This window comes from Jaculus jaculus, chromosome 12 (assembly GCF_020740685.1).
Source record: "Jaculus jaculus isolate mJacJac1 chromosome 12, mJacJac1.mat.Y.cur, whole genome shotgun sequence".
Classification (NCBI taxonomy): domain Eukaryota; kingdom Metazoa; phylum Chordata; class Mammalia; order Rodentia; family Dipodidae; genus Jaculus; species Jaculus jaculus.
Genome location: NC_059113.1, coordinates 42,986,275 through 43,010,685, shown reverse-complemented (window position 1 = coordinate 43,010,685; position 24,411 = coordinate 42,986,275). Strand labels below are relative to the sequence as shown.

At 42.4% G+C, this 24,411-nt stretch overlaps 1 protein-coding gene across 1 annotated transcript in view; it reads right to left on the bottom strand.

Annotated features, from left to right (window-relative positions):
- Myom2 (myomesin 2) overlaps window positions 1–24,411 on the bottom strand; it is a 142,535-nt gene that overhangs the window by 42,515 nt on the left and 75,609 nt on the right. Inside the window, exons 7-14 of the mRNA XM_004663088.2 lie at window positions 20,686–20,774; window positions 20,552–20,602; window positions 18,192–18,356; window positions 17,769–17,930; window positions 15,041–15,182; window positions 12,589–12,788; window positions 12,059–12,112; window positions 5,635–5,762 (exon numbers count right to left, since the gene is read on the bottom strand). Of these exons, the coding sequence (XP_004663145.1) occupies window positions 5,635–5,762; window positions 12,059–12,112; window positions 12,589–12,788; window positions 15,041–15,182; window positions 17,769–17,930; window positions 18,192–18,356; window positions 20,552–20,602; window positions 20,686–20,774 (991 nt within the window). The remainder of the gene's footprint in view (window positions 1–5,634; window positions 5,763–12,058; window positions 12,113–12,588; window positions 12,789–15,040; window positions 15,183–17,768; window positions 17,931–18,191; window positions 18,357–20,551; window positions 20,603–20,685; window positions 20,775–24,411) is intronic.

Sequence of the window (24,411 nt, the reverse complement as noted above, 5' to 3'; positions counted from 1 at the left end):
TTTTGACAGTAGGCTTAACTTGATTGAAGAAAATGTTAGAACCCCTCCAAAGAGATATGAATAAATTGAAGGTAAGTCAAGAAATATAAGATCTCAACAACTGGTTGATTAAGCTTAATGAAGACTTGATCAAATGCAAGAATGAACTACAGGAAGCATGAAGAAAATCAGAACTTGAATCAAAATCATACCTCAAAAAGAGATTGACGTGATGCAAAATAACATAACAGAAAACAAAAGTCAAATAGAGCTTTTAAAAACCTCTCTAGAACCCCTCACCAACGGAGTTACTCATGTGGAAGACAGAACATCTGACCTGGAAGACAAGACAGAAGAAATTGGTCAGGAGGCCAAACACTTTGCTAAGTTCAAAACATCAAGTGAACAGAATATGACAAACTGTGGGACACCCTAAAACGACCAAACATCCAGATCATGGGTATACTGGAAAGAGAGAAAATCCATGCCATAGGCATAGACAAGATATTCAACAAAATTATTGAAGAAAATTTTCCAAGTCTCAAGAGAGGCACATCCAGATACAAGAAGCCCACAGAATACCAAATAGACAGGAACAAAGAAAAAACTCTCCAAGGTACATCACAGTTAAAACTCTTAACAATGAAAATAAAGGAAGAGTGCTAAAAGCAGCAAGAGAGAAACAACATACAAAGGCAATCCCATCAGAATTACATCAGATTTCTCAATGGAAATCCTGAAAGCCAGAAGGGCCTGGAATGGAACACATCAAAGTCTGAAAAACCATGGCTTCCAACCCAAGCTACTTTACCCAGCAAAAGTATCCCCCAAAATAGTTGAAAGAAAAACTTTCCATGAAAAAAGTCAACTGTATGATTACATGAACACAAAGCCAAACCTACAGAGAATACTTGAGAGAATACTCCACACAGAACAAACAACCAATCTTAAGAGCCAACAAGAAGATCACAATAACCAAAGTAGATCAGGCTCAAAACAGTACATGACACAAGGAAGCACCAAACCCCATAAAACACCTTATCATGGCAAGGATTCAAACCTCACAGTAGAAACAAATATTAATGGTCTTAACTCACCCATAAAAAGACACAGGTTATCAAGATGAATAAAAAAGCTGGACTCTTCTATATGCTGTATTCAAGAAACCCACCTCACCACTAAATATAGACACCTCCTCAGGGTGGAAGGCTGGAAAATGATATTCCAAGCAAATGGAAATAAAACGAGCAGGCATTGCTATATTAATATCTGATAAAATAGACTTCAAACTAAAAGTAATCAAAAAGGAAAAAGAAGGCCACTTCTTAATCATCAAGGGAATAATCCAACATGAGCACATCACAATCATAAATACATATGTACCAAAAACAGGTGCACCACAGCTTATGAAACAAAATCTACTCAACAATAAAACAGAAATAAACACCAACACCATCATAGAGACTTCAATACTCCATTATCATCAATAGACAGATCATCCAAGCAGAAAATTAACATGGAAATACTAGAGATGAACAACATCATAGATAAACTAGTTCTAAAGAACATCTACAGAACTTTTCACCCCTACTATACAGAATACACATTCTTCTCAGCAGCCCACAGAACCTTCTCTAAAATTGACCATATATTAGGCCATAAAGCATGCCTTCATAATAATGTCAGAAAAATTTAAGTAATTTCCTGCATCATGTCAGATCACAATATTTTAAATCTAGAAATTAAAAATAAGAGATGCATCAAGAGCTCTACCAGCTCCTCAAGACTAAACAATACACTTTTAAACAATGAATGGGTCATGGAACAAATCAAAAAAGAAATTGTAAAACTCCCAGAATTTATCCACATATGAGAGAGAACATGTGGCGCTTGGCAAAAGCATTCTTGATCAAGTAGGCAATATAAAGATTTAACACAATGCCAACAAAAATACCAGCATCATTCTTCAGAGATAGAAAGAATGATCTCAAAATTTATATGGAATGGCAGAAGGCCTTGGATATCCAAACATACCCTCATCAAAAGAGAGAAAGAGAGAAGACACCTCTGGTGGTAACATCACACCTGATCTTAGATAAAAAGTCATAATGACAAAAACAGCACGGTACTGGAATAAGAACAAAAACAGTCTAATGGAACATAATTGAAGAACCCAGATTTTAGGTCAAGTTACCACAGCTGCTTGATCTTTGGCAAAGATGCCAATAATCTAGACTGGAGAAGAGACAGCATCTTCAACAAATGGAGTTGGACAAATTGGATGAGCATATGTAGAAAAATGAAATCAGACTACTTATTTCACCATACACAAAAATCAAGTCCAAATGGGTTAAAGACCTCAATATAAGACATGAAACTCTTCAACTACTGGAAGAAAATATAGGAGGCACTCTTCACGATATAGGACTGGGAAATGACTTCCTGAACAAACCCCAGTATCCAAGGAAATTAAACAAGCACTCAACCAATGGGATCTCATGAAGCTAAAAAGCTTTTGCACAGACAAACATGCCATAAGCAGAGCTGATAGATTACCCTCTGAATGGGAGAAAATCTTTGCCAACTATACCACTGACAGAAGCCTAATGTCTAGAATCTAAAAAGAAGTCAAAATTTAAACAATAAAAAAAAATCAAACAACACACCCCTAAAGTGTGGCAGAGAACTAAATAGGGAGTTCTCAGAGGAAGAATTACAAATGACTAACACACACTTAAGAAAATGTTCAACATCCCTAACCATTAGGGAAGTGCATATTAATACAACTGTGAGATTCTACCTTACCCCAGTAAGGATAGCAAACATTAAAAAATCAAATGAAAACAAATGTTGGTGAGGCTGTGGAGAAATAGGAACACTCATTCACTGTTGGTGGGAATGTAAACTGGTACAACCACTGTGGAAATCAATATGGAGACTCCTGAAAAGGATGAATATAGAGTTATCAACAGACCCTTTTATTCCCTTACTGGGCATTTACTCTAAAAGCTCCACATTTCAGTTCAGAGACATTTGCTCAACCATGTTTATAGGAGCTCAATTCATAATAGCTAAGAACTGGAATCAACCCAGGTGCCCATCATTGGTTGAATGAATAACCAAGATGTGGTATATCTACACAATGGAATTCTACTCAGCAGTAAGAAAAAAATGACACATTGAAATTTGTAGAAAAATGGTTGAAATTGGAACAGATCATTCCAAGTGAACTCACACAATCACAGAACAACAACTGTCACATGATCTCACTCATCCCTAGGTCCTAACCTGGATCAGCCTGAGTTGCTGACATAACTGAATAGCATCTTCAGGCTTGGACAATAGGGATGGTAGGGCTTGGAGGAAGGTAAAGTGTTGGGGGGGTATACAAAACTGAACCAAAATTGAACTGGTACCATATAATCTAATATCCTGGAAGTCAGACTAAAAGGTGGAATCCTCAAGAGGACCTTAGAGGGAGCACCTGAATCAAAGGGCCCCAGAGAGGGTGAAATGAAACCTAACCTCAAATTTCTCCTGTTTCTCCTTCTTCTCTGGATTTTTCTTCTCTCTTTTCCTTTGGTTCTGGCCTGTAATTAATTCCCTATACCTGGATGGTGTCTACATCCACAATGAGCTGTTGATCAGAGAGATCTACTAGATCTCCCAAAACAAATGAGACAGACTTCTGTCAGAGCACTTGATTATCCACCAGAGGCTAATGGTAAGACCCTACTGCAGAAGACATCATGGAGAGACCTGATTGGAATCCAGCGGAGAGCCAGTCCCTGGACAATTAGCCCATCCAGTTCTGTAAGGCACTACATGAGCTACCAGGGAAAAGTGTCATCTGTCACTGTTCAAGCAACTCAAAGTCTAAGCGACTTAGCAGCAAACAACCTGACATGATGCTCACACAAGTGCAATAGTGGCACACAGCCATAGTGGGTAACCAACTGCTCTTTGATTGGCTAACAGACCCTCTAAGTAGAAAAGAAACCATATCTGGAACTGGAAAACAAGTCAGAATCATATCCAGATAATGATTCTCCTTTCCATTGTCAAGCTCCCACTGACCTTAGACTATAAGAGGGTCTATACCCTTTTAATTCTCTCTAAATTAATAATGGTTATCCCATTTAACCAGTGCTGACTTCATTCTCTGTTGGAGAACCTGCTTCTCTTTTTCGGATGGGAGCTAGGCCTGAGGAAATAAAAGACCCAGTGCACTCCACCCTGGACCCATCTGAAACCACAGAGGAATTGAGGAAATGAGCAAGAATGCTACTTTCTTAGTAAATATGATATCAGCACAAGAATGATGGAGAAACATACTGAGGACATTCAAAACCTACCAAACCAGAGATCCAGAGGCTCCTAAGTGCCCATCCCTGAAGTAGACTTAAAATGCTCCTAGCATGGCTCAGGGAATTTTGCAGAAGGGGCAGAAAGATTGTTGGAGCTCCAAATTGGGACATTTTGTACACAGACACTGCCTCTCCTCCCTCCTATAATGCATGACCCAAAATCCCCATTGGGTTGACCTGCATTCCCAACAAGGAAGGCCTCTTCAGAAAAGGGGCAGGGAGGAGGGAAAAGGATAGTACCAACATGTGTTGTTTACATACAAAATACGTCGATATCTGGAGCTGAAGAGATGGCTTAGAGGTTAAGGTGTTTACCTGCATAGCCAAAGGACCCAAGTTTGATTCCCCAGGACCCACATAAGCCAGATGCACCAGTGGCACATGTTTCTGGAGTTCGTTTACAGTGGCTGAAGGCCCTGGTGCATCCATTCTCTCTCCTTCTCTCTCTATCTGCCTCTTAATCTCTCACTCTCAAATAAATAAATAAATAAATGTTTTTTTAAAAAATATGTAAAAAAATGTTGCTTAAAAATAACACCTCAACTGCATGTTTTATTCTACTTTCTACAATAGACACAAAACCTCCTGTTAACAGTTTGAATGCCAAAGGTTCAACGTAGGTTCCCAACTAGTGGCCCTGTTTCGGTCAGTTGTGCAATATTTAGGAAGTGGGGTGGGTCAGTGGGGCGGGGCTTGAGATTTTATAGCCCTACCCCACTTTCTGCTGGCTCCCTGTGTTCCTAATTAAAGACATGTGATAAGCTGGCCTGCCTTGCCTTGCCCACCATAATGGAATGTAACCTCTAGAGACTACAAACCAGAATAAACCCTTTCCTTCCTTAAGGGAAATGAGTAAAGCAACTAACAGGCTAAGCAAGAGGGCTCAAGCTAAACTACTCTAAATGGCTCTAGGGAATGGTTCCCTTTACAAGATCGCCCCCCAGTGGCTGCATGGCTTGTTGCAGTAACCCCCTGTTGACCCCACAGCACTGGATGCAAGTCAGCTTGTCCGTGAACACTTCCACTTCCGGAGGAGCTCAAAGGGAGTGCAGGCATATACCTAAGCTCAGCTCTTGCCTAGGCTATGATGCAGAGTCCAGACAGCTCAGCAATAGCCCTGCTCATACAGGTAGTGAAGCTGAACTCGCCAATTTCTATACCAGAACTGTGGTCACAGCCCTAGCCCCCACTGCCTAACCCCCTCTTACACACCAGGGTCTATAGAAGCTGAGGGGCACAGCAAAGAGATCATGTTGGATCTTTCCTGTCAAGAGTCTGACCGTAGTACCTTCTCGATGAAGTACATCAAAGGATCCTTGCCACGGGGAGAAGGGGGATCCCAGCTGAGGACAACATAGTTTCTGCTGACCTCTGAGGCTTGCACATTGGTGGGAGGACCTGGGATTTGAACATCACCTGCAAGAGAAATGAACCGAGTGAGCACCAGGAGCAGGGGAATCCTCAGCCATCCCGTCCCTGGACATGGCCCTGGGTCATTAATGACATCCATGGTGGGTCCTGTTGCACCTTGCCCTTTCGAATCACAGCAAGGAAACAAAACCCCAGGTCTGATTTTCCAGAGCCAAAGCAAAATGTGCCCTTAAAGATCATTCCATTTTGTTTCTTATATAAACTAGTTCTGAAAAGTCTCGTCCAAAGTTTTTCAGCGTTTCTTCAGGATAAAGGGAAGGCTTTGCCTAGAAAAAAAAAAAAAAAAATTCTGGAAGGTAACCAGAACTGCAGTCTGACATACTAGGATCTGTGCAGGGAAATGGGCTCCGATCTGCAGCAGGTAGTACTGCCCAGTAGCCTGGCCCGCTACACCCTGCTGCTTTCCCCACATCATGGGCCCTCGCACATGTAAGGTTACATCAGCTTCTAGGACACCCTGCCTTTTCCCACCTCTGAGGCTCTCTGTACACATGTGCAAGCGCTGTAATCTATGCTCGTATACTTGAACTTCAGAAGTGATGTTGATGACCTCTTTGCATATAACTGTGATGGAGTGTTTATAATCACAGACAGCTAGCGAACCTACTTCTATTTTTTCCACCTAAGTTTTTTTTTTTTTTTTAAATATATCGTGAGCTGTTAGAGACCTGTGTTTGAATTTATGGGAGATTCTCACAGGGGTGGAGGTTATCCAGACCTAAGGTCCCTTTAATTGTGATGCAAAATATTATGGGCTTCAATCAGATTAGCACATGATTAAAATGGTTTAAACCATCCCTAGGACATCTATGTGTCCTTCACAATATCCAATTGCTCCCATGGGACTTGGTTACAGAAGAAGCATTGAAAAGCCACATGGAAACAGCACAAAACAAGATTGGGTTTCATTTCTTGAGTCTTGGCGCAGAGCACAGTGCATTCTAGAGGGATCAGCCTGGTCTGTATCATGCTGGTTGAATTTCAAACAAGGAGTCAGTGTGTCTCCAGGAAAGTGGTAGACAACATGACGAAGAGAGTGGGGAGCAGCCCGGGACTCCACTGGTCACTCTCAACCTGCACACGTGTGTCTACACCCAGAGGTGCAAACAGGGATAGCAGAGAGGGAAGACAGAAAACCCTGCCAAGTTTTAGAGCTGATTTATACTTGGGGAACAGAGCACACAGGATGCCACAGGCAGGGAGAACGTATGAGAGGCAAGTAGAAGCACAGAAATGAGACTTTTGGACCCACAGCTGCTGGACATGGAGAAAGTAGGCTAAGAAACACTTTATTTGATGAGTACACAAGAAATAAGAAGCCAGATTTTGAGAGCTGGAAGCCCTCAGTAAGAATAAGTTTTATGAGTCTATACCACCTTGAGGGAAGCAATAGCAGGGCCCTTGCAACATGCAGATATCCCAGCTATAGAGAGATAAGACCAGGCTACAAATGGCTCAAGAGACAATGAGGGGACACTAAGATTCACAGAGATACATTAGGCTAAGAGGAGAGATCTTCAAGGACAAAAATTTAGAGGAAATGGCCAAATGCTTCCCCAGGCGTCTTTCACTATGAGGCCAAATGTGGCTAGTCAGTTGCAGATACTGCCCTGGGCTTCTGCTTGCTTCCCTTAAGCAGGCTTCCCACAGGCCAAAGAGATACTGGGTGAAAATGGTAAAGAGGTTCATGCATCACTATGTACTGTGACCTTATGCACCAAAAATATTTCTCAGAAAAAAGTGGTTTCACTAACATTAACAAAAAACCTACTACATAAACACACACACACACACACACACACACACACACACACACACACACAGTTTTCACATGTTACCGTTTAAAATGCTTCCATGTCCTTTCTGTTACTTGGCCCTTGAAGACAAGACTGTGATCCTCCAACCTGTACTACAGAAAAGTAGCCCAGACAGTTCACAACTCCACAGCCACTGAGTGACTGAGCTGTGGGTCTAAGCTTGGAACTTTGGTTTCAGACCCTGGATTTTGTTCCTTCTGTCAACCCAAGGAAACCACAACCAGCCCAGAAAACGTTACCATACGTCATCAAAACCCAAGGTTGATTTGAAATTTGTATAATGCCAAAAAGGCTGTAAGTCAAGAGGATGTGAAACCAAAAACAGTCCAGAACAAATGATCAATTAAACATGTGAGCTACCCATGCCCTGGGCCAAGAAGGCTCTCAGAATGCCCAGAGACATAACAATGTATCCTACAGGAACCTATTGTGGTCATTCCAAGAATGTATCATACTTTTTAGTGGGGTAATTTGAGAAACTGGGGAAAGTGGATGATATTAAGGAAAGAGCATTAATATGAACTGAAATGTTTGAAAGAAGGCACTAACCAATCAAAATCAGAAAGAAGATTAGAAAGACAGCAAAGTCTAAAATTGCCAAGAAGCAGATTTTAGCCAACAAGAGTAATACTTCTACTCTATCAAAATGAATGGCTAAAGCAATGTAAGGAAAGAAACAGAGAGGGAGGGAGGGAGGGGGAGGGAGGAAAAAGGGAGGATAGAAAAAAAGAGAAAGGAAAGGGAAAAGATCAGGGCTGGTGATTTAGATTAGTGATAGAGTATACAAAGCCTTGGTTTGATTCCACAGCATTTCAAGAAAAGAGAAGAAGAAAGGAAAGGAGGGAGGGAGGAAAAGAGGGAAGGGTGGGAAGAAGGGAGGAGGCTCAGCTTATGTGAAGAAAAGTCAGGGCAAAAAAAAATTGCTAGTAGCAAAGTTTTAAACCCAGAAATGATTTGTTTAAAAAGCTGGAGAGATTGCCTAGTAGTTAAGTGCTTGCCTGCAAAGCCAAAAGACCCAGGTTCAATTCTCCAGGACCTATGTAACTCAGATGTACAAGGTAGCACATGCATCTGGAGTTCATTTGTAGTGGCTGGAGGCCCGGGTACATCAATTCTCTCCCTCCCTCCCTCGCTCTCTTTCACTCTCTTTATTTATTTATCTCTATCTATCTATATGCCTCTTTCTCTCCCTTTCATAATTAAAAATTTTTTTAAATACAGAATCTCTTCAAAGGGCATTTAAGATAGAGGTGGTACACATATAAAATTACCAAGAGATCTATATTTACTCTCCAGCTCCTCCCACAGTAACAAAATCCTAATTTTGCAGCTGGCTTCCTGCATGCAAACCCACACTCTAGAGTCCAGAGCCACAAGAGAGACCTTATACCACAGCCCCAAATTAAATAGTCCTCCACATCAGGGTCTCGCCCTCTGCCTCCCACAGCAGGCCACACACACAGAGCCTTGGAAATGTTTCAAGATGTAAATGAAACATTTTCATGTCCAAGAATTCAGTAAACACAAAGAAGGGCAGGACCAGGGAGCTGGTCAGTGAGGGTGCACCCTGTGGATTAGGAGAATGCTCTCTGCTTCTCTCCTGTGATGGGAATCCGAGCCACTATGTCTGCAGGTCAGACCTTCACATTATCAGACAGTAAGCCTGGTGTGAGAAATGTGTTACTTCCATGAAAATGTATTATTTACTTATTTGGCACGTTTCCCAGCACATCTATGGTTATAAGTGAAATAAATGGCTTATCTCCCCTAAAAGCCATAGTTGGAAAGCTTCCTTCCTTGGCAACTTACATTAGACTGTGTTACTTCATGACCTTTAGGTAATGTAAATTTCATCACATATGGTATTTATGAAGCAAACAGACCTTCTCACTGTGGCCATTATTACTAGGTGTGAATTCCACTGTCCACACTGGATGAACAGACAGTGTCTGTCTCTTAATCCTACATCCCATGAGAATGAAAGAAAATTCCTTGTCCTTGAGCATGTCAAACACTCCCATTTATACAGGCTGGGTCACAGCAAGGCTATCTTCTCCAATCTAACTTGGAACTGTGTCTTAGTCATTCAAATATTTGTTTCAGCCAGCAGCACTGGGTGAGGCGCTAGGCTGAGGGAGACAGTTATGTAGGAAGTCACAGGCCAGCTTGGGCCAGGCCGTTCCCCTCTTCTGCTTTTTTTTTCTTTTTCTTTTTTTTTACTTTAATTTATTAGTTTTCTTTTCAGCAAATACAGGCAGTTTGGTGCCATTGTTTAGGCTCATCCATGACCTACCCCCTCTCAATGGCCCCTCCTTGTTGATGTAAATGGGTCATACACTGTGGAGTTAGCCCACAGTTATTGGTACGATAAATGTCTCTGCATATCATGACCCAACATGTGACTCTGACATTCTTTCTGCCCCCTCTTCCGCAAAATTTCCCTGAACCATGTTGGGTTCATTTTTGCTCTGCTTCAGTGCTGAGGTGTTGGGGGCCTCTGAGGCTCTGGCTCTCTGGTTTGATAGGTGTTGATTTTTCTCTGTGTTGGTCTCCTTCCCCTTTGTGCTGGTATCCGGTTGATCAGGAAAACAGCACCCTTGCTTGTTTCACCAATTTTCCTTAGTTTCAGTCGGGCCCCTTTTGAGGTATGATGGGGCAGCTCTCTCCAGATCATTCTCAGTGGACTTATCCAATCACAGAAAAAAAATCGACACATAGTCTCACTCATCTACAACACCTAACCTGAATCCACCCAAGATACCTTACATACCCAGCAAGCACCTCATGGATTAGACACTAGGATGGATGGGGAGGGAGGGGAGGGGACCAAAGGGGTGGGAAACACTAATCTGGACCCAAACGGCAATGGTACCATAAAATTCTACTTCCTAAAAGACAGATCAAATGGCTGAACCTTCACTAGACCCTTACAGGAAACACCTGAGCCACAAGACACTGGAGAGGGTAGGATCAAGTCTAACCTCTGCTGCTTTATTAAGCACCTCTCATAGTTTCTGAGGTCTTTTGGAGGGACAGATTTAACTAGACTGCCTTTAATTTGAGGTCACCTCTGCAGAATTCTTAAGTGCTTTTCATGAGGACTTTATAATCTCTGCGGTCAGAGTTGAAACATGTTCCTTCAGAGGCCCTAGAGACCTCCAAGGGCAATAGACAGTGTGTGGGTGACCTGTGCGCTACAAATACAAAAGAAAAAAAAGAAAAAAAAAAGTGAGTCAGCAGACCTCCTTTGGGAAGGAATGTTCTGGATGCTGCAATTTCAAAGAGCTGGGAAACACCTCTGTTTAGCCAGTGGCTGCAAACTGACTTGGAATCTTATACTTTATGTTTCTGCTTATTATACCATGACCTGATAAACTCTCAGGATTTCTGATTCATCTTAGATTCTCCTTGCTAGCTGTCTCAGAAAGTACATTAATGAGAAGTATTCCAAAGATCCAAAAGAAATAAGGGAAATACCATCCTCCCAACTAAGAACATCATTTCACAGGACTCAATTTATTTCAGTTAAAAATATTAGAAATAGGCTGGAGAGATGGCTTAGCAGTTAAGTGCTTGCCTGTGAAGCCTAAGAACTCCAGTTCAAGGCTCCATTACCCAGAACCCACATTAGCCAGATGCACAAGGGGGCACATATGTCCGGAGTTCGAATTTGCAGTGGCTGGAGGCCCTGGCATGCCCATTCTCTCTCTCTCTCTCTCTCTCTCTCTCTCTCTCTCTCTCTCTCTCTCTCTCTCTGCCTCTTTCTCTGTCTGTCACTCTCAAATAAATAAATAAAAATAAATAAAAAATTTAAAAATATATATATTAGAAATGATCCAGGTATGGCAGCACACGCCTTTAATCCCAGAGCTCAGGAAGCAGAGGTAAGAGGATTTTCATGAGTTTGAGACTACATAGTGAATTCCAGGTCAGCCTGGGCTAGAGTGAGACCCTACCTCAAAAAAAGCAATATATATATATATATATATATATATATATATATATATATATATATATATATATATGTGTGTGTGTGTGTGTGTGTGTGTGTGTGTGTGTGTGTGTGTGTGTATGTATATATACATATGTATATATTGTTGTGTATGAAACAAAACTTTCACTTAAAAGGGGAGAACAATTAAAATGCCCTTCTACTAACAGAGTTAATGCAAAAGGGTCCAGTATCAAGCAGGAACCAGGTCTCATTTTCAGGTTGCCAGAGTCCCAGAAGGTGCATTCATGGCCCTGAGTGCAAAAGGGGAACCCACATACCGAACACCTTGATTGTTTGCCCCTCTTTCCCCAGGCTTGCTTGCTGTTTTAACTTCCATAATCACTATTATAGGCTGGACCTACAGTTTGCATGTTTTCAGGCAGGAAAACCCTGCAGACAATGTGGGCCCCTTCACTCATCTCTCAATCCCTAGAGTCCTGGCAGCAGAAAAGAATCAAAGTACTTCTCACCTTCAAGGTCATCCTGGTAGATGACAATTTCTTTCTCACCCTCCAAATGAATTGCTGCAGAGACAAAAGGTGACATTGACTTCAACATCCAAAGATTCCCTGAAGGAAGCAAGGTTTTCCCTCATTTGGGTGATCTGAGCCAACTGTATCAGGACAACTGCTCTTGGGAGTCAACAAAATTGGAAATATCCCTGATGGGTTTTTAGCCCTCTCAGCTCTTCACAGGATGTCCAGGATCACACAGGTAAGAAAAATAGAATGGCTCACTTCAAACCTTGACAATGGATCCAATCCCACAAAGGAACATGTAAAAACTCAGAAATAGACTGGCTTGGCTTCAGGCCCTCCTTAGTCTCTGTGTGAAATTATACCATCAGTGATTGGTTACAGGAAGGTCTAAATCTGAGCCAGCTGAAAATCTCAGTGCTGGATATGTTTAAGGCTCACATACAGTGGGGTCACTGAAAAAGAACACATCACATGGATGGCCCACAAGCTTCCTGTCATCTCTGGGAGGTAAATATGCCTACCTTGTAACCTCTTGAGGTCAACAGGGTCGAGGGCTGCCACTGCATCTGAGACTCGGGAAGGCCGGCTAATGCCTGCATTGTTGACCGCCCTCACACGGAACACATAAGACCTTCCTTCAAAAAGTCCCGTGACAGGGTATTTGCAGATTTTTACTGGGGCATCATTGCACTGGACCCAGTTGTTGGTTCCCACTTCACATCTTCAAAGGAAAAAGAACAAAGAAAGTAGAACTCAGGTGTCAGTATGCCAAATACTTATAGGTATATTCATGTGTATAAATATCATAGGGGAGTATTCACATTGATAAAAATTCATATTATTAAATATTGATGTATATGAGCCAGGCATGGTGGCACACACCTATAGTCCCAGAACCTGGGAGGCAGAGATGTGAGGAATACTGTGTGTTTGAGGCCAGCCTGTGACTACAAAGTGAGTTCCAGGTCAGTTTGGATTAGAGGGAGACTCTGCCTTGAAAAAAGAAAAAAAATAATAAACTATGGATTCATGTGAAGCATTTAGGAAGCTCAGAAGATATCTCTATATATGTATAGATACATAGAGGACAGATAGGTGATAGATGATCGATTATGGATGTAAAATAGATGATAGATGACTTATAGACAGATGATACGTGATGACAATGTAGATAGTTGATAGAATGGTGGATAGAGAGTAGAAGATAGGTTTGAATTTGAGCTAACTGATTAACAGATAATGACAGAAACATGATGATAAATTTAAATGATTAAAAGATAGACATGGATAGAAAACCAGATAATTTTAAATAATAATGTTTTTTTTTTTAGTTTAAGATAATTCCTACCACCAAAAATATTCAGGCAATATCTATTCCAAAAAAATTAATTTTAGTTTTATCTTTGATAGTTCTTTTTCCAGCTTATATGACAAAGTCCAAGGGTGTCCTACACACCCAGCCTGTCAGGTGACAAGCTCTGGGGAAAGAACTACCATCCTCTGTGGCCTAAATATGCATGAGCTTGGGATGACGTCTCACTGGGATATTGGATCACAGTCTACATAAAAATAAGATATTTGAGATATTTATTTCTAGAGCACTTCCTGTGTGGAATTTGGAAGCTTCTATGCTATCTAGAAACCCGGAAAGATTGTTCTCCATTTTTCACAGGTTAAGAAATTTAAACAGAAAAACATTCTGTTAAATCCCCAGGAGAAAACAGCAAAGTCAAAAAAAGGAGTCATTCAGCATACTTCAGCCTCACAGTTGTTCATTCATGTAGAAAGGGCTGTCCCCCTTGTCCTAACTGCCCAGGGTTCTGATGCAAGTTCTGTGACCTGCACACCTGAGCCCTGTGAGTCAGCATGGGAGGATGGCGGGCATTTATCTCAGGTCAGCCACCTCCATGGCATAAAACGGAATGAGGCCTGGAGGGCAAATGCACCCACTTTCTGGAATGTTCTGTGGATCCAGTGTTATTAATGAGGGGAAAGTAGTGTGAATTATTAACTGAATTGGAAATATTATCAAATGTACAGTGATGGAACAACTCTGCTTCAGGTAAACCCTGAACTGCTCAATCCATAGACCTGTCTCTAGCACATTAAGATGTTATCTTGGTTGTGAATATTTTAGCTAACCTTTGTTGGGCACAGAGTGAATTTTGTTGGCCAAAAATCCATGCCAGTTGAGTTTGGTGGAGCTTTTTTTCCCCTGAATTAACTACCTTATTTTACTGTGTCATTAATAAATAAACAAGTAAGTCTTAAGTTCCTACCAGGAATCCCCCTTGTAACATAGCTTGTACTGTATTTCTCACTCCTAAACTCATTTTCTTTAACTTCTTCATTCAAGGAATGAAACATGTATTTGAGGCATAAATTCCACATCTACTCAATTCACAGACTTTGCTCAGTATTCTTTCCCAGCTCTCAGAACTATGTCAGATAAAGAAAAATCAAAGACTTAAAGTTCCATTGGGGTTAATGATGGTCTAAATTTACTTTTTACCTCACAGATAATCCCAACATGTTCTTTGAAGTTCTACTACCTTCCATTCAGAAACCAGAATAAGACTTCTTAATGGAGAAAAGGAACAAAAGCTGGGAGGAGCTATAGGCAGTCATTGCTCCTTGCCCTCTTGGCACTCAGTGTATTAGTCCTGCTACACCACAGCCCTGTCCTCAGCAAACTGGCCACAGGCTCAGGGCAAGTTTTTATAAGAAAGACTTGTTACTGGCCAACAAGGCTTTAGTTTCAACAAAAATTATCCCATGTGGGGTGACCCTGGGTTCTGCTTCAGATGTCACTGACCAATGACCTTGTTCATGGTCACTGAATGACCACTTAGTGATGCTGTATCTAGTGCTATCAGGAAAGGTCTCATCAGTTTATACTGAGAAATATGTTGTCTTGGTAACAATCATCTCTCCAATACTTCCCATTCCCATGAGAACACGATGAGCATTCACCTATCAATGAAGTAGCCAATGACAGGGCTCTCCGTAGTCGTGTTGGGAGGCTTCCAAGTCACAATGACGTAGTCTCGGTTTGCATCATGGCACTGCAGGTCCATGGGTGCTCCAGGAGCCCCCGTGACTGGTGGGTCAGCATCTGGGATAGGGAGATAAGAATTTCATCACTTAATTATTGGGGTCACAGCCAAGTCTGGTCACAGCACCTCCAAACTCAGATTCCTTCACTTGGTTTGATTCTCTTTATGTAATTATTTAAAACATTTTACTCTGGCATATTGGAGTCAAGAAATACAGATATATGGAGCTAGAGAAATGGCTTAGCGGTTAAGGTGCTTGTCTGCTAAGCCAAAGGACCCAGGTTTGATTCTCCAGGATTCACTTACACCAGATGCACAAGGTGGAACATGTGTCTAGAGTTCCTTTGCAGTGGCTGTAGACCCTGCTGTGCCCATTCTATCTGTCTCCTTCTCTCTTTTTCTTTCTTTCCTTCTTTTTTTCTTTCTTTCTTTCTTTCCTCTCTCTCTCTCTCTCTCTCTCTCTTTCTCTCTCTCTCCCCAATAAATAAATAAAATATTTAAAAAACAGATAACCAGATGATACTTTAAAAATGAAATATCGATATATGTACGCATTTCCTTCAAAACTCAGAACATTTAATCCTGTAAAAATTTTTCTATGATTGTTTTCATAATTCAATCCAAAATTAAGATTGATCTTGTCTGTTTCATGTGGTCACATCATACAAATTGTCAAAGATTTTATGATAATACAGAAGTGACTCAGCCTTTCCAGCAATTGAAAAATATCATGTGAGACACTGTTTTGCATACATGTGTGTGGTGTGTGTGTGCATATTTATATGTATGTGGGCATACATGTACATGCATGTGCATGTGAGGCCAGAGGTCAGGTGCCTTTCTCAATTGCTCTTCACCTTATTCTTTGAGATAAGGTCTGTTACTGAACCTATATCTCACCAATTCAGCTAGACTAGCTTTCAAGTGAGCCTCAGGTACCTCTTCTTTTCCAGTACTGGGATTTCAGGTATGTGCCACCATGCCAGGCATTTATTTAGCAACAAAGGACTCAGAACTCAAGTCCTCCTGTTCAAAGAACACTTTTTACCACTGAGCAATCTTGCTAGCTCCTTGGTCCTACCCTGAGACACTTTCATATTTCAAACTCTTCAGCAAATGTTGGAAGTTTTAAAAATTATTTTCAGAAAGTTGTGGGGAAATGCTTGAGTCAAATTCTACTCATTTGTTTCTCAGTCTACTTAAAATCATAATATAATTAGGTTTTGTTTTCAAATTTTCATTACAGTTACACTGAAGGTCATCAGCACAGAGAATTCATGTCCTTATCTAAAATTCATAGCTCTTCATTGGCTGTGGCTGCTGTGGTCCTTGGCAATGAAAGCATCATATGGTCCTGGCTCAAACAACCCAAGAATATTAAAGGTTGAGGATTTATTGACATTGATATCACATTTTCTCACATATACAAAACCTCAGAAAGTCATCAGACTGGATGAACCTCCCCTTGCTTATATAATGCTTGCATTATTTTTTTTTTCCTCCTGCTAGTGAGTGCTTAGTAAGCAAAATGATTTAGACTGTGGTATATTCATTACATTTTATTGGACGAAACTTCCTGCCAGAGGCATACAGAAGAATAGAAGGCATCTCTGAATGTCAGCCTCCTGAAAACAGCAAAGCATTGTGGAAGAGTCTAAAATTACAGCCTGGCAAGTTTATGTGACGTCATGGGAAGGGCAGGGAGTGAGGTGTATATTTCTGTGGCTGTTAAGATATTCCCTAATGATAAAGCCCTTCCTTTAAGCTCTATCCTAACTGATACCTGAAGGAAAAGCTAACAACCTGATAGCTTTCTTACATATCCCACACCTGGAACTGTAGGTAAGTGGACAGAACCCTAATACCAGGTTCAGAGAACTGGCCATGCAGGCAGAGAGCAGAGCAGACCAGTAGAAGGCGGGGGTTGGGGGGTGGGAAAGTGAGGACAGCAACCAGTCAACCAGGTCTGCATATCTCCCCAGGAGGGTCAAGAAGGAGGCTACAAGGGAAGCCTGGATGGGCAGGGTGGGGAGGGAATGAGGGACACCAAGAATGAGAAACAGCCCATTGTAAGCTGAAGGCATATGCATCTATACACATGCATATGCATGCATTTAACAAGTATTTCCATATATGTTATCAGAAATATATCTAAGATGCCTAGCCCATCATAACTTTCGATTATTTCACAAAATAGAACCAACCACACCAACTTAATGAGCCCATAGTAAGAATTAGAAGCAGGGCAGAGCACCCAGCCCAACACAAGGCATTTGGCAACTGTTGGCTGCTATGCCGAGAGGCTAGAGGAGAAAGGGCCAACAGGAGAGGGTTCCTCAGGACCCTGGTGCTCATCTACATGGAAGTGATCATACTGCATGCTCACTCTTAGGGTTCTCTTCATAAATTCCAGGGTGTCAAGAACTCTATGGATAAAGAAGTCATGCTTCCAGCCTCCCTTGCTTACTCATTAACTCGTCTATCATCAGGGTGATGGGAATTGGACTGCTCCATGCCTAGGAAGGGGTCAGGCAGGTAAGCAAGGAACAAAGCACACTGTCCACCTTCCTGCCCCCCTTCCAGGACCTTCTATACACTGTGATGCCTCCTCCTACTGGGTAATCAGACCGGGCCCACCACAATACCTCTGACAAACAGGAAGGCGCTGTGGTCGCTGACTCCACCCCGGGACACAATCCTCAGGGTGTACAGGCCTTCATCATCCTTATTCAGGTGGCTGAAGGAGAGCGAGGCCTGGCCTTCTCCAAAGAACATCTTTGTCCACTTAGACTCTTTCAACAGCACATCTGAAACAGCATCAGAATTCAACATTTGCTTCAGTGTTTCCCATTACCAGCTCCAGGAAGCTCCTGGATAAAGTTTAAGGTCAGTGTCAGACCATCAAGGTCACTACTTCGCCTGGATCTATTTGCTGCTGACAGCTAACCCACTGGCAGAGGTGAAAGCCAAATCAAGTGATGCTTCAAGTTAACTCCTGATTAAACTACTTATAGTGGAGGAACAGCGTTATCAGCAGTGTCCCCAACCTGGCTCATCATCGAACTCACCATCTCGGTACCACTCAGCCCTAGGCTGCACTCTCTTCAGATCCGGAGTCACCAACATTGTGCACTTAAGTGTGACCGTCTCGCCCTCTCTTCTGAAGGTGACTCCGAATTTCTCCAGAAACTGGACATCAAAGTGTGTGTAGGGAATCACAGACGACAGCGGCACTGCAGGGAGTGAGGCAGACTCCGTTAGTGCCACCACCCACACGAGCTTCCGAATGGCAGGCGCACTCCAGCCACAGTACGTCCCCACCTGAGTTCTAGGCACGTGGACTCAGGTCCTCATGCTTGTGTGGTAAGCACTTTATCCTATGATCTACCATTCCAGCCCCTCAACTGAATCTTACAGCCTCTCAAGTGCTAGGAACACCAACATGCACCACCATGTCTAGGAACCTTATGTTTTTATTAATCAAAAACTTATGATTCATGAATCTATGCACGTAACAGGAAAGTTGAGAAACCACCTACAAAGTTGGAGATGGTAATTTTGTCTCAGGAGAATGTGGGGTGGTGGGGAGCACACACTGTCTCCTTGGCGCTCCCATCCTTCCAAAACAGCTGCCACGCCGCTGGATAGTGTGTACTCCAAATGGGCTAATTCTATGCCATGGGAATTTGACTCATTGATAAAATGCTAAGATAAAACATCTACATTTACTAAAAGTGGATGATGAATAAATTAGCATTAATTATAACTACTGTAAATAACTATTATAAATATTTTTAATGGATTAAGGAAAGGTGGGTTTAGTGGTTATGTTCTCATTGCTGGATATTGAAAGATTGGCCAACACAATTCCTGAGGGAGATCCTTCTGGCAATCACTGAATACATTTTTGGGCATTTCTTCAAGAATTTATGGCCAGTGTGAATGACCAAGAGAGAATTTAGGGATGGGAGAGTATCCGCCTACTCAAAATATGACAGGCACCATTTGTTGTACAGCAATTTCTTCCAAGTTGAAACATGTCATCCTGGAAGGGAGTTTCCTTAAGAAGTTCCAAATTCAAACATGGGCTCTTCGCAGCTCAAGGTCCCAGGCTAACTCTCAGGAAGTAAAGATGGCTCCAGATGTGAACACCTCGCAAGTCTCAGGAAGTTCCTGAAATGTACAAGATTCTCAAGGTCCCTTGTCAAGGTGATATAAGAAGTAAGAGCTGCTTGGGACCTATGGTGATGGCTCACCGGTTAAAAGAACTTATTTATCAAGACTAATGGCCCTGCATTCAATCCTTCAATACCTTCAAAAAGCCAGATGCACAAAGCACATACATCTAGAGTTTGTTTGCAATGGCAAGAAGTTCTGATGTACCTATCTGCCCCCCCCAAAAAAAAAAAATTCTTTAAGAAAGAACTGCTTAGGAAAAGCCTGGAGCCTTGAGTTTTAAAGAGCCCAGATCACTGCGTGCAAGTAATTCAGTAAACTCCAAACATGCAGCCTCTGGAGAGTCAACACCTGTGCTGGGGTGGGCTTTTCAGTGATACAGCTGCCTTTGAGCTGCTCGTGATCCTGTAACCCCAATAAATTGACTGATTCACTAAACTTGATTTCGGTGGAATATTTGTGTATCTATTGTCAGTGCCCTGTCCAGGGGTGAACAGATCTCTCTTGCCTCTCCCCAGGAAAAGTTCGTGTAGCACCATCATTGTAGTACCAAGTATCATTCAGCTTAAGAATCTGCATTCTTTCTTTATTCCTATTCAGACACAAAATCTCTGGAAGCAATGGTTTTATCAACATCTATAAATAAAAATATAAATTAAAATGCCAGCTTCTCATAGAATGACAGGGTAACAAACTCACATACTAGCATCTTTATAAAAGATGTTAACCTTAGGAAAAATCGTTTTTTACTTTTACGCTATCCCACTAACCATCTTTCTAGAAAAAAAAAAAAAAAAAAAAAACTCCAGGGAACATTCTCTTTTCAGATGGCAGTGAACTTGCGATGACTCAGAAGGCATCATGGTGCTGGGAAGAAGTGACAGGAGTGCTCAGCACTGCAATATCTCTATCACACTTTCCAAGGCTCAGGGTCCATTGTGGAAGAGGTGGTGGAAAGAATGTAAGAGCCAAAGAAGGGTAGGACTCCTTACAATGTGCTCCTCCAGACACAAAATGGCATGGATATCCATGACCTCACAGTTCCTGATACTACCTACACAAGACCATCATAATATGAGGGAAATATGATGACATCAAAATAAAAGAGAGACTGACTGAGAGGGGGAGGGGATGTGATGGAGAGTGGGGCTTTAAAGGTGAAAGTGGAAGGAGGGAGGGCATTACCATGGGGTATCATGAAAGTTGTTAATAAAAAATAAGTTAATTTTTAAAATCCTCCTAGGGTACTTACATCCAATTGGGAGTCCTACAGAATACAGCGGCTCCTCATCTCCTCGGAACCCTGCAGGGACAATTGCATGAACATGTCATGCAAACAGACAAACAGGTGTAAAGGCCAGCCACCCCCAAACAGCATGTACGCACTTCTCACCACCACTGCAGCATTGGTGGACACTTGTCCATGGGCATTGGTTGCCACTGCTGAGTAGGTGCCTGTGTCCTCAAAGTTTGCCCTTAGAAAGAAGAAGCAAGGGTGTTGGGATGCTTTGGCAGAATCAGTGGACAAACCATTCCTAAAAAGTAAACTGTGTGACCTGGATCACTTGTAATTTGTTCGAGAACAATGCCGGTTCTATCTTGGAACGGCAAGTTACAGACAATATTAATTATAGACACAGAGGAGAGTCTGATCCTCTACTGTTCCTGGCTGTGACTGTGAGCAAGAAAAGATAGAACTTCCAGAAATCCTTCATTTCATTCTCAAAGCAAAAATCTCTATTCTGCTCTAGCCCTGTATTTCTGCCTCTAGAATCTGATTTTATCTTGCCATTGGGTTTCTTGGATCTCCACCTCCAGCAAAGCCCTCCTGCTGAACAATAAAGGAGCATGTCTGGGAGAATCCTCCTGCTAGACAATAAAGGGCCATGCCTGGAGGAGCCCAGAAAAGCCCTCCTAATGGACAATAAAGGACCATACCTGGGAGAGTCCAACAGAATCCTGCCAAACAGTAAAAAGGCACACTGGGAGAGTCCTGTGCCTGCTCTATGTAGGAGTAAGGGATTTCCACAGAGGAAAGCCAGACCCCAGTCAGCATGGCCCCTGAGGCCCTGCCCAGTAGCTGAACATAAGCTAATTCAAGGTGGCTCAGAAACTTATTCTTGGCCCCAGTTTCCATGCTGTCTTAATGCATCTCATCTCTGGGGTTGTGCCTGCTATGTTTCCTTATCCTAAATGCCTGAGCAGGCTGCTGTAAACTCACCAAAGTCCCAGGTCTTGCATAGCACAAGCCAGGAGTACTAAGGCCTGGACAGAGACCTATTAACTTTCATGTGTGAAAGGCCCAGTTAGACAAGCAAAACAGATCTAAATCCTCACCTCATTCCTCAGCAGGATCCCAAGCCAATAGTAGGTTATGGATGTTGAGGAGCAAATATAATATGATCCCCAGATAGGAATCACCCACTGGAGCCACATCAAAATGCCTGAACTGGACCCCACCTGAAGCACAATGCATAACCATCCAGGAAGACCACAGCTTGAAAATGGCAAGGACCCTGGTCATCAGGAGCCCAGCTCCCTCCTCCCCACCCCTGTTCTACTTTCCATAGGGTTACTTCCATGACTGGGAACTACCCTCCCTTCACCTTCCCAAGACACCCAAGAGAGACACAATCAGCCATGCAGCCACTGGCTGGGTTTTTCTAGATGCCAGACATTCTGCTAGCTCCTTCCCAGTGGTTCTTTATATAGTACTGTCAAGGAACCTGCAAATTAAGATGGGAAAAGTTGGCATTTGAAAAGACCAAGAAACAAAGTCTACATGAATCCAAAATTTGCATTCTTGGGGCTGAAGAGATGGTTTTGTGGTTAAGCACTTGCCTGTAAAGCTTAAGGATCCCAGTTCGAGGTTTGATTCCCTAGTACCCACATTAAACCAGATGCACAAGGGGGAGCATGCATCTGGAGTTCATTTGCAGTGGCTGGAGACCCTAATCCACCCATTCTCTCCCCCCTCTCTCCTTCTTTCTCTCCCACTCTCAAATAACTAAAAAAAATAAACAACAAAATTTGCATTACTGCTGCTAGCTCTTTCTGAGGGGGAGCTCATAAAAAATTAACACAAGAACCACTGGAGTCTCACTTTCAAATGCATTACAAAGCAGTGCCCTCAGAGACCAAAAAAAAAAACCAATTTCTGGAAGTCATCCACCACCCAACCCCCAAACACACTTCTAGAAATCATCTGTCATTCATTTTACTTTCTTTTCTCTTGCCTTTGGAGCTGAAAACATTTTCTTAAACCAGACAATTTAGTGCCTCCAGGAAACAGGAAAGATTTCAGGGGCCTATTCTGTTTGCTGGATTCCTTGCCTTGACTAACACAGTTCTAACCTAGTTTCGCTGTGTCAGGCATGCTATCTGACCTCCTTTAAATGCCACCGCTCACTGAAGAAGTCACCCAGAAGCCCTGTGTGGACTCATACACCAAGAGCATTACGTCCTGTTCACCTTGGAAGAATGCCTGCCTGTGGCAGAGTCCATCAGCACAAGTGCAGGCAGCTGAGGTCAGAATGCAGCCCTATCCCAGGCCAAGGAACAGTGTATAAGACAGAGAGTCCTTGTAAGGTGAATGCTTGCTCCCCTGCCACACACTGCCGTCATGGATTGATCAACCGTGGAACACCTCACACACCAGTATATAGGAATGCTCCCTTGAACACACCTGGTCCTGATGCAGGGGCCTATCTGCCCTGCTTGTTTTGATGTTGTTGTTTATTCTGACTGTGTGACTTCTTCTAAATGACACCATTATATTTTCAGCAGTGCATTCTCCAAATGGAAGATATCCTTAGCACACTGGTCTCTACAGAAATCGCATTCCCTCCTCAATACCGCATGGGAAAAGCACACAGTGCTCCAGCATGCTAGAGGTGCACAACAACATTCTGCAAAGACTGCTTCATCACCCTCTCCTGACCAACCTGGAGCCTGACAGACTACACAGCGGTACAGGCAAAGCTTGAAAGCAAGCAGGATGCCGCAGGCAGATTTCTAGCCGAGAACAGACCTCCAAGGAAAACTCCAAGAAGGAGTCACAGGAAGAGGCTTTGAAGGCTGTCCTTGCCCAGCAAGTCACTTTGTTCATAGTAACTGAGTAAGAAGAGGATTCAGGTATAGATCCCCAAGACTTCTCAGAGGAGTGCACACACAGGCAGCCCCATGGTGTGCAGTCAGTTCGTGGGTCTCACCATCTCCAGCCCTCACTCAAGAGCCCTTCTAGGTGTTGTTAATAGGAGGTTTTTAAATTGCTTCTTCTCAGTGCACTAAAGGTTTCTTCTTCAAGTTTTAAAACTGTAGTAAAAGCCTATGCTCAGATGCATTATGTTTTCACTACACAGCAAGAGCAACAACAAGAACTCTGTGGTCAATTAGTTTCTGCCTGGGCCTTAGGCAAAGCTTCTACCACCCATGTTTAGTCAAGTAAAGTCCTGATAGTTCCAGGTAAACTTGTTTCCATTTGTGGCCAGTCATCATGGTGAATCAAGATCATTTTCAATACTGTACAAGCAGAATCAGATTGGAGAGAGCATAGTTTTGTTACACTGTACCGGGCAGCCAAGAGTTCTTGCTTTGAATCTGTGCATCCTTAAATCAGGATGACAACCTCATCTGTTCACTTTATAATGAAACATCTAAATCCTAAAATTCATCTATTGGATATCTATGCCTGACTAGGATGATGCTGCTGATTAAAATAAGACAATACATTTGAAAACTTCTTTCCATTTTATAGTATGATGGATATCAAGCTTATATATTGTCAATTCAAGTGTACCAACTGAATTCCTGAACCAAAACTTGGAATAGCTCCATCACATTCTCTTGCACAAAGACTCCCTCCTCCCTCACATCCTTACAAAGCAGCAAGGGTTTTTGAGCACTCAGAGGACACCAAATGATGGCCCTTTTGATGTTCCTGAGCAGGGAAGAGCTGGAAGGACACAAAGAGGGAGCAAAGTTTGTCACAGAATAGGCAAAAGGAGAGAAGGAAGGGAGACATGGTGGGTGGGGCAGGCATGCTTCTTTCAGCCTCTCCACCACTTCCAGCTTGCTCTGAGATGACTTGGGCATGAAGATGGGGCAGCGCCA